Source organism: Sinohyriopsis cumingii, chromosome 5 (genome assembly GCF_028554795.1).
Source record: "Sinohyriopsis cumingii isolate HCF-2022 chromosome 5, ASM2855479v2, whole genome shotgun sequence".
NCBI classification, from domain to species: domain Eukaryota; kingdom Metazoa; phylum Mollusca; class Bivalvia; order Unionida; family Unionidae; genus Sinohyriopsis; species Sinohyriopsis cumingii.
The window spans coordinates 154493810-154505158 of NC_142965.1; the positions used below are offsets into that span (position 1 = coordinate 154493810).

Sequence of the window (11349 nt, forward strand, 5' to 3'; positions counted from 1 at the left end):
TGGTAACTTTAATACCTTTTGAAAAACAGTTCGTACACTGCTTCTTGGAATCCTGTCTTGAGCGCTAAAGATGAATTGCATCATCACAAACCTAAAGACTATCAAGCTTATGTCATCAATACAGATGACAGTCATCTCCGAGGAACCCATTGGGTAGCCGTCTACTTTCCCCACAATGCCTGTGTGGAGTATTTTGATTCGTATGGATTACCGCCTTTGAAAGACGACATCATCGACTTTAAGAGAGGAATTGCCCAGACAGCTCGCTTCAATAATGTGAAATTACAAGGCACAGCTTCCATTGTGTGTGGACAATATTGTGTGTATTGTTTCATCAACACAGTCTTGGATATTCCTTAGAACATTTTATAACTTATTTATCGTGACTCTTCTAGAAACGATGAAAATGTAGATAGATCGTTTTGTGACCATTATGGATATCTATTGTCTTTAGCTAGGAAACGTAGTATACATCAATGGCCAAATGACCTCCATCAGTGGAAGTCTAACTTGACTTCACAAAGGTGTCAACATTGTCAAAAATAAGTTATTTGATATTGTATGCACTGTTAAGTTATGTCTTGGTTAATTGTTGGTTGAAAAAATGTTCTCTTTTGAAAACAGTGTTGGTGGTGTTTTTTAAAATTGTTTTTCACTATATATGCTCTTTGACTTCGCTCTATCCCTGACCATGAGATGAACTATAGCGTTCCTACCAAACACTGTTGAGATATTTTCTATCCCGTCCGCCAAGCTAAGCCCACTTGAATTTATATCTTTTCAGGAAAAACCTCATACCCAAATCTTATGAGAGTGAGAATGTCAGGATGTTAATAGTGGCACAAAACCTGATAGAAGAGATGTTTAAAGATGAAATGTAGAAGGAACAAGAAGAATGGACCAAGAAGTATAGATTTCAGAAACAGAGAGATCAGCAACAGCAGGAGCCTTACAGAGATTTTACGGACTGTCTTGTGGACACGAAATTATTCTCCTTCTCCTTATGGAGAAGCATACCCTATCATGTCGGAAAGCCTACAGCCAGACAGGGACGCAATATTAGACGGTAAGAGATTTGCATAACCTCCAAGAAAACAGCCCTTTTCAGGGCTACCCAAACAATCCAGAAATGAGATAGTAGTCAAATTGCTAAAATAGTTGTCTGTCTTTGCGTTTTTCTGTAAGTACAAAAAAAAAAGAAGTATGCCTATAAACATTTCATTTCTCTAGCTTGCAAGGGTATGTTTTTTATGTATCAGTGGTAATAAAGTGTGTTTGTAAGCAAAAATGTGAATGTGAGTGTTTCCTTTAGGTCCCCGATTTCCATGCTATTAATTATGATATGAGTATTGTTAGTTTTTATGCAAGGGGATGTTTTCCTTCACGTTCGCGATTCAGAGATATAAAGGGAAGCGTTCGTCATTCTGGCTACCCTAGCTTTCACTCGTTAACATTAGTAGACTAGCCAAACGTTTTGAACTCCAAATGCACCTGGAGAAAGCCAGGCGATTCCTGGATCAGCTGGCGATGGAGGCTAAAGAAGAAAGATCCAGACTTGAAGAAGAAGAGGAGAAGAAAGAAGAAGAGAAGAAGAAAAATAAAGAAAGGTAAAAGAAAGAAAGGAAAAAGAAATAAATGATTCTGCCTCACCTGAATCAGAGCTGTGAGGTCAAGCTAATGGTGAGGAGACCTCCACAGCTCGAAGCACCACGGCCTCTGCCAGCATAGAGACCCGTGGTCCTACATATAGAGAACTGGGAGGAGGAGTTGGAAAGCCATCGGCAATAGTGTGCGCCGCAGCGAGAGCAACCACAGCGTCGACGGGTATGGCGTTGAAGACAGAAAAACGAGTTTTCACTATCCCTCAAACGGTTTATCAGTTTGCTTAAAACACTTGACACGTTAAGTTGTATTATGTTGTGTCCATTTTGGGCTGAATTTATTTTTCTTCAAATTATTGAATTCAAGTGATTATTTTCCCTGGAAATGCAAAAGTGATATGATATAATTCTTGGAGAAAGACATTCAGTGGAATTTATACCAAATTCAAAACTCGAATAATATTTTCGGTGTTTCAACAAAAGACTGTTAACAAATCAGTACTTCGTTGGTTATTATAGATGTCATCGGCTTCTGTCATCCATTTTGGATGTACACTTTCCTTTAGTTGACTTGTTATATTTTTTCTTTGAATTTGTTTAGTTAATTGCCAAAACTTCACCTTCAATCAAACTTATCTTTCTAAACACTGATTTGCTACATTTGGTGACAGGGCAACTTTTGCCGATATTGTATTCATCACAAAATAGAGAAGGCTTTATATTTGTGTTACAAAGAGGATGGAGGGGCTGACCTGTGTGCAAGGACTGGAGTTAGTGACTTCTTGTATCTGCAGAGAGTGAAAAATTCTGAAGGCCTCTAGATTCTAATACAATTTGGTTATGTCCACCTGTCGCTCACGTTACGTTCAAGGCCTGCTTTAAGCCGATAGGACCGATTTGGCAAATCGGGTTCCGCGCTAATAGGGGCCCCGCGCGTTAGTAATTTGTAAAAATATATCTATAGAGCGAAAGTAATTTTAAAGCGATGGAGGAAAATTTTAAGTTAAATATCAGATGAAACTTGCTTAAAAGTTTATTTCCAAATGCTGTGCCCACATCGGGCCACACAAGTTTATTTCTTAATTTATTTCCAAATGCTGTGCCCACATGGGGCCACACAAGTTTATTTCCAAATGCTGTGCCCACATGAGAGCCACAAAGGTTTATTTCCAAATGCTGTGCCCACATGGGAGCCACGCCAAGATGATCCAAATCGGGCCCCGCGTATGCTAAGATCGGTGTTAGTTAATTATGTGTCTACTAAACAAACATAAAGTCAGTTATTGTAGTTAAAATCGCCTTTTTGAGATGAGTCGTGTACTAAATACTACGCTGAACTTTGATATGATGATTAAATAATACAACGTAATGTGATTTATCTCTTGTAACAAGTGTGAAAGTCATACTGGTATGAATAAAACACAACTCAAGGTTAAAAGAATTCATTTTGTTCACAAAAATGATTTTGCTATTGAAGCACAAACGTGAAAATAGCAGCTGAAACAACTCTATGTCATTTCCATACAATTTAATATAAAACATTGCTTAGTATCTCATAAAATTGTTTTTGACGAGTAACATTAAGTATATTTGTTTCGTGTACAGTCTATGGTAATATCATAAATGGTTGAAAAATTACGGTTGGTTATAGGTATAACGACATAAATGCCCCGCAACATGGGGGTTCTGATGCAAGGGGGGGGGGGGGAGCGGCTAAACATAGTGGGAACATCATTTTAGAACTAAATCAACAAAACTGGCTGTCATTGACGCATTATGCAAGAGTTATATTTTCTGCCTGGCCCAAAAATTTATATTAAGTCAGATTAAATTAATTTATATTTAGATCATGATTTATATTTTGTATGATTTGTTTTAAATGGGATACACATCCGTGAAAATGTTGTGACAGTATCATGCGTACTCCTGTCTAGTCCTAGCAGAGTGATTTCCCTTACGTGCGTTACTACATGGTTCCGTCGTCGTCAACTTGTCAATCTGAAGTTGCACTCTTGTGAGTGTGAGTGACAAGCATTATTTAGTAGAGCAGATGTTATGACCTTTTTCTAACAAACTTTAGCACTGAGGTCTGTATAAATTACGTTGGTATCGCAATACCTCCTATAGGGTACATCAAATAAGCTGTCAAATTTTGCCGCGCATTTGCCTTCTCAACTAAGCAGTTCCCAACTCGGAGACTGCTCCTATCTAGTCGTTCATATTTTAAATTTAATTACAATCTCTCTCTCTCTCTCTCTCTCTCTCTCTCTCTCTCTCTCTCACACACACACAACACGTTCTCTAAAACGAATTCCTCTGCAGAAAGGCCAAATATTCGTGTCACTATTGGGCAATTCTGATACCAGGCAAACCTTTAAAACTGACCACCTTTATAAACAGTATAAAATTTGCGATTGCAACAAAATTTTCAGAAAATGCACCTAAACAAATCATATATCATGTTATTCACATGGTATTGATTCCTTCTTCTGTTCGTGTTCGAATTTCAAACAATTTCATTAGAGTTCACAATGAATAGGAAAAACAACGTTTCTCAGGAATAGGTCAGTAGATAAATGATGAAGATTAAAAAATGTTAAACGAAATGAAAGAAAGAGAAAATAATAATTTGTCATCTAGACTGGGACTCAAGCTAAAAGGCGACACATATCTGGTAATTATGTTGAATTTAGCACTGTACCACCTAACATGCTCTGGATCCTGTTGGAATAGTAATAATTCTAAATATATTTTATACATCCGTTAAATGGCTAACTACATACATTGAAATAGTAATAATTCTAAATTTATTTTATTTATCCGTTAAATGGCCAACAATGTTTCTGTTTTTGATCTTTTGCTTTCATAACATAATAACATTTCTTTAATTTCGATTTTGTTCATCTGGATGTTTCTCTTTAACAATTTTCATCGTTTTCTTTATATTGTATAAATTACATCCGGATCACTCAATAACCAAAAGCCATAAGATGTAGGAGATCACACACATCATCATCCCCACTTCATAATAGCAATCAAATGTGTACTGGTGGGTACGTACAGAGCTAAGTAGATATATAAGGAAGTGTTTAGTAGTGCGTACAAGGAATTGTATAGTTGTGGGTAGCTAGGGAGGTAAGTACATATGTAGGAAAGTGTGTAGTTATGGGTACGTAGCGAGGTAAGTACATGTACAAGGAAGTGTGTAGTTATGGGTACGTAGCGAGGTAAGTACATGTACAAGGAAGTGTGTAGTTATGGGTACGTAGCGAGGTAAGTACATGTACAAGGAAGTGTGTAGTTATGGGTACGTAGCGAGGTAAGTACATGTACAAAGAAAAGTGTGTAGTTATGGGTACTTAGCGAGGTAAATAAATGTACAAGGAAGTGTGTAGTCGTGGATACATAAGGAGGAAAGTATATGTACAAGAAAGTGTGTAGTTGTGGGCACGTAGGGAGGTAAGCACATGTACAAAAAAAATGGGTAGTTATGTGTACGTAGGTTCGTATATGTACAGGGAAGTATGTAGTTGTGGGTACGCAGGTAGGTCAGTATATGTACAAGGGAATGTGTAGTTATGAATACGTATGTAAGTATAGAATACTCCGAGTGACTTTCAAGTCTTGAATGTGATAATGTTCCAATAATATTGAATGTGTCGATGTACCATTAGTCTTTAAATTAATTTACAATAATCCAAATGTAGTGATTTAGTCCAACATGTCAATGAGCACTTTGTAATTTCAGTGGTTAATTTAAATAAAATGATTCCTGTCAAATTATATTTGAACGCAACTACAACCTCTGATTACAGATTCCCAAGGAATTAGGATATTTGGATGAAAATGAAGATTTAGATGACAAAACCGCTGTTATATAGATCCTCGCCTGACTTATGATACAAAATCCTTCCTGAAGAAAAACAAAACAAAACAATCCTCTTAATGGAAAATTACAGCAAACTGTAAGTAAGTTCTTGTGGAACCTTCTATGGTTATAATCAAAGCTAGGTATTGAAGTCAGATTCAAGTAAATAATATATTTATAACTTATAAACAAGGCAAAGACATGAGATTAGTCAGCAGGCCTCTACCCTCAATTTGCAGGCAATCCTCAAGCACAATACAGATTAATTATACATAACAGTAACATTTCACAAGCATACGATTTATGCTGTGGTAGACATAAAAGTTCTGTGCTTAAGATTATTTTGTCGCCGCCACTGTCCCCCCTTTAGTCGTACATTCCTCCCAGTCAGGCCAGTAGCGGTTTTTCATTCTCTCGCAGTAGGCCACCAGATTCGGACAGCTATCTGAAATGGGCAAGAATATAAACGCTAATACTTTCCTCGTTGACTTAGAAATATTAAACTAGTTTATTGAAATTTTGGCTATTGTCCAGTGACAATATATTCATTACACATAATTGTCTAACAGTGACATTGTATCTCTGTTCGATTTTGAATCATCGCAAAGTGTAATACAGGTATGCAGTGTTTCCCCAGGTTTCCAACAGAATGGCCATATGAGCCCTCCACCCCGGGTTCAATGTATGGGGATGTTTATATTGTCGTGGTTCTCTACGATTTCTTTAAAATGATGACTTAGTTCTTGTTACTTGCTTACCATAGCACCAACATTATGAACGTTTGCATGATGTCACATTACAATACCTCAGTAAATTCTCATTGACAATAAATACGAATTCAATTATTATTACACGTGCTCATTAAACATAAGTATTTCTACAGTACATGTATATTATAATTGAAATAACACTGCCTACACAAACATTAGCTCTATCATGTTTTCACAGCAGTTAAAAAATGGAATCAAATCCACAAATATGTTGTGGAGGAGTTTGGGAATCACACCAAACCCCACGATCACCTACCACCAATCCACTCCTGCCATTAAGAAGTAGCCCCTAAATACCCCTAAGATCCCTTTGTCAGAAATGCACCATCCACCACTTCACTATGATTGCTATTAAGATTAAGTATGAAATTGCCATCCGGTCACTAGTATAGATTGTTTAAAATCACATGTTTGTGACATTCACTTTTTTCAACTATGACCTAGAAGTCACCCATTTATTTGTAGACCTTGTTAAAGCATCATCGTTATCACAGCCCCTGAACGCTTTATCATGAGCCGACCATCTCGTTTATGTGTATTAAGACGGAAAACAGATTACCTCAAAGGAAGTAACGAACAACCGACATGCAATTGGGTGACATTGTACATATTGCTGTCTTCACTGCCGAGCTACAATATCCATTCTAACGCCTAGAATACCAGCTACAGTATCCCTTTCGAACGCTTAGAACACCAGCTACAGTATCCCATTCTAACGCTCTGAACACCACCTACATTATCCCATTCTAGCGCCTAGAACACCAGCTACATTATCCCATTCTTGCGCCTAGAACACCTGCTACAGTATCCCATGCTAGCGCCTAGAACACCAGCTACAGTATCCCATTCTAACGCCTAGAACACCAGCTACAGTATCCCATTCTAGCGCCTAGAACACCAGCTACAGTATCCCATGCTAGCGCCTAGAACATCAGCTACAGTATCCCATTCTAACGCCTAGAACACCAGCTACAGTATCCCATTCTAGCGCCTAGAACACCAGCTACATTATCCCATGCTAGCGCCTAGAACACCAGCTACAGTATCCCATTATAACGCTTAGAACACCAGCTACAGTATACCATTCTAACGCTTAGAACACCAGCTACAGTATTGCATTCTAACGCTTAGAACACCAGCTACAGTATCCCATTCTAGCGCCTAGAACACCATAGTATCATATTCTTTATTCATATATGTTCCTCAAGAATCGGAGGGAAAATCGGAGTTTACTTATAAGAAAAAGCGTTATATATTCATGTATTATCTACAAGGGGTGTTCTCCTTGATATCCACCAAAATTTGCTTTTGTTCCTGGCTTAATCGTAGCAGGTACATGTAGCTCATAATAAAAGGCACATCGTCCTCAATGATACGAATAGCATGGTTGGTCTGAGTGGCCATGTACAATGATACGAATAGCATGGTTGGTCTGAGTGGCCATGTATAATGATACGAATAGCATGGTTGGTCTGAGTGGCCATGTATTATGATACTAATAGCATGGTTGGTCTGAGTGGCCATGTATTCAATCTTTATACAGGTCACATTGTCCTCAATGATACGAATAGCATGGTTGGTCTCAGTGGCCATGTATTCAATCTTTATACAGGTCACATCGTCCTCAATGATACGAATAGCATGGTTGGTCTGAGTGGCCATGTATAATGATACGAATAGCATGGTTGGTCTGAGTGGCCATGTATAATGATACGAATAGCATAATTGGTCTGTGTGGCCATGTATTCAATATTTATACAGGTCACATTGTCCTCAGTGATACGAATAGCATGGTTGGTCTGAGTGGCAATATATTCAATCTTTATACAGGTCACATCGTCCTCAGTGATACGAATAGCATGGTTGGTCTGAGTGGCCATGTATTCAATCTTTATACAAGATAGACCAAATTTCCGCAGTGAAATCTAGTAGCGTTACAAGAGTAACGTTTATCTTCTTGATAGGAACATGTATCATTTTCTTGTGCTCATGCAATAATGTTACTTCATTAATTATTGTCAGCATGTTTTTGTTTTGCAATTAATGGCGTTTGTTTTTATAATCGTGTCGTTATATATATTTTTATGTGTTATCTAATATCACAAAGTGCTTAGAGTTTCTAAAAATTAGGCGCAGTACTAAGTCCACATTATTATTATTATTGTTATTATTTGACAAATAAGAATATAAGTATCACGTTCAATTCTAGTCACATCCTTTATTTCTATAAAAACATTTGCAACAAGCATTGCAAATGGATTGCAGCAGCTTCTAGAGAGAAAATTACCCCCAAAATGCGAGAAATTAAATGGGTGAAACTAAGACAAGGTGAGCGAAACCTCATTAACATTCAGAGTGTAGTGGTTGTGAGTGAATAGGTAAAGGTCTCAGGACAGTGAAGGTGGGGGATCATCTCTAATATTCAGAGTGGCTGGGGTGAGTGAATGGGTAAAAGTCTCAGGAGGGTGAAGGTGGGGGATCATCCCTAATATTCAGAGTGGCTGGGGTGAGTGAGTGGGTAACGGTCTCAGGAGGGTGAAGGTGTGGGATCATCCCTAATATTCAGAGAGGCTGGGGTGAGTGAGTAAGTAACGGTCTCAGGTCGGTGAAGGTGTGGGATCATCCCTAATATTCAGAGTGGCTAGGGTGAGTGAATGGGTAAAGGTCTCAGGAGGGTGAAGGTGGGGGATCATCCCTAATATTCAGAGTGGCTGGGGTGAGTGAGTGGGTAACGGTCTCAGGAGGGTGAAGGTGTGGGATCATCCCTAATATTCAGAGAGGCTGGGGTGAGTGAGTAAGTAACGGTCTCAGGTCGGTGAAGGTGTGGGATCATCCCTAATATTCAGAGTGGCTAGGGTGAGTGAATGGGTAAAGGTCTCAGGAGGGTGAAGGTGTGGGATCATCCCTAATATTCAGAGTGGCTGGGGTGAGTGAATGGGTAAAGGTCTCATGAGGGTGAAGGTGGGGGATCATCCCTAATATTCAGAGTGGCTCGGATGAGTCAACGGGTAAAGGTGTCAGAAGGGTGAAGGTGGGGGATCATCCCTAATATTCAGAGTGGCTGGGGTGAGTGAGTTGGTAAAGGTCTCAGGAGGATGAAGGTGTGGGATCATCCCTAATATTCAGAGCGGCTGGGGTGAGTGAATGGGTAACGGTCTCAGGAGGGTGAAGGTGTGGGATCATCCATAATATTCAGAGTGGCTGGGGTGAGTGAATGGGTAACGGTCTCAGGAGGGTGAAGGTGTGGGATCATCCCTAATATTCAGAGTTCCTGGGGTGAGTGAGTGGGTAACTTTCTCAGGAAGGTGAAGGTAGGGGATCATCCCTAATATTCAGAGTGGCTGGGGTGAGTGAACGGGTAAAGGTCTTAGGAGGGTGAAGGTGGGGGATCATCCCTAATATTCAGAGTGGCTGGGGTGAGTGAATGGGTAAAGGTCTCAGGAGGGTGAAGGTGGAGGTTCATCCCTAATATTCAGAGTGGCTGGGGTGAGTGAGTGGGTAACTTTCTCAGGAAGGTGAAGGTAGGGGATCATCCCTAATATTCAGAGTGGCTATGGTGAGTGAATGGGTAAAGGTCTCAGATGGGTGAAGGTGGGGGACATTCCTAATATTCAGAGTGGCTGGGGTGAGTGAATGGGTAAAGGTCTGAGTAGGGTGAAGGTGTGGGATCATCCCTAATATTCAAAGTGGCTGGGGTGAGTGAATGGGTAAAGGTCTCAGGAGGGTGAAGGTGGGGGATCATCCCTAATATTCAGAGTGACTGGGGTGAGTGAATGGGTAAAGGTCTCAGGATGGTGAAGGTGGGGGATCATCCCTAATATTCAGAGTGGCTTGGATGAGTCAATGGGTAAAGGTCTCAGGAGGGTGAATGTGGGGGATCATCCCTAATATTCAGAATGGCTGGGGGTGAGTGAATGGGTAAAGGTCTCAGATGGGTGAAGGTGGGGACATTCCTAATGTTCAGAGTGGCTGTGGTGAGTGAATGGGTAAAGGTCTCAGGAGTTTGAAGGTGGGGGATCATCCCTAATATTCAGAATGGCATGGGTGAGTGAATGGGTAAAGGTCTCAGTTGGGTGAAGGTGGGGGACATTCCTAATATTCAGAGTGGCTGGGGTGAGTGAATGGGTAAAGGTCTCAGGAGGGTGAAGGTGGGGAATCATCCCTAATATTCAGAGTGGCTGGGGTGAGTGAATGGGTAAAGGTCTCAGGAGGGTGAAGGTGGGGGATCATCCCTAATATTCATAGTGGCTGGGGTGAGTGAATGAGTAATGGTCTCGTAGTAACTTTTTTATTCTGGATGTGTAATTATTCTTTTGTCGTGTACATTTTTTACCCTTGATGGAACGAACTTCAGTAGCGGTAATATTATCAGATGTTAATTGAAAGGGAAAATTGTAATCCCTAATTTGAATTCAATCTTTTCCTATGATTTCTAAGCTCAAAGCAATGTATGTATATTAGCGGTCGTTATCACATGCGACGACATTAGTATGAAAAGTGACGCATTCTTTGATTCTCTACTATTCGCTTAGAGATCTATAAAAGCTCGAGTCTAGAACTCATTATAACGGTACAACCCCGGGGTTGGTGGAGGGTGGGGTGGAGTACAATGTATTTGGAATATTTTATTCAGAAATAAACAACTACATTAGCTGTGATTGGTGGATTATAAAAGAGTTATAGTTCCTGTACGGATTAAAAGATTGTCTCTTGGCAACATGTGAGGTCATGCTAATTATATGTAGAGATCAGGTTTTGTAATTTGTATGATTCGTTATTAATTTCATACACATCAATGAAAATATAATAAGTTGTGATTGGATAATTCTACACTCTTTTAGTTCCAACAGAGTTATCTCTCTTAAATGCAACAGAATATTTAGTTCTGTACTTGAAAGTTTAACGAAATGTTTCAGCACATGTTAGGCTATACATGGAGGCCTGTCTATTTTGTGGAGGAAGAACCAAGGAGAATCCAGGAAGGATAATTATCAACCCAAGGGAAGCTATTGGGCAAACTTTCTCATATACTCATGTTGGCCTAGCCCTAGATTTGAACCCACGAGGACCTCAGGTGCTCGATACAAAAAAAATTTGGAGTATCTGTTAA

At 39.6% G+C, this 11349-nt stretch overlaps 1 protein-coding gene across 1 annotated transcript in view; it reads right to left on the reverse strand.

Annotated features, from left to right (window-relative positions):
• Positions 1 to 3033: 3033 nt before the first annotated feature.
• LOC149800498 (failed axon connections homolog) overlaps positions 3034 to 11349 on the reverse strand; it is a 17957-nt gene continuing 9641 nt past the window's right edge. The window contains exon 6 of the mRNA XM_089960129.1: positions 3034 to 5914. Within this exon, the coding sequence (XP_089816255.1) occupies positions 5808 to 5914 (107 nt within the window). The 3' untranslated portion in view covers positions 3034 to 5807. The remainder of the gene's footprint in view (positions 5915 to 11349) is intronic.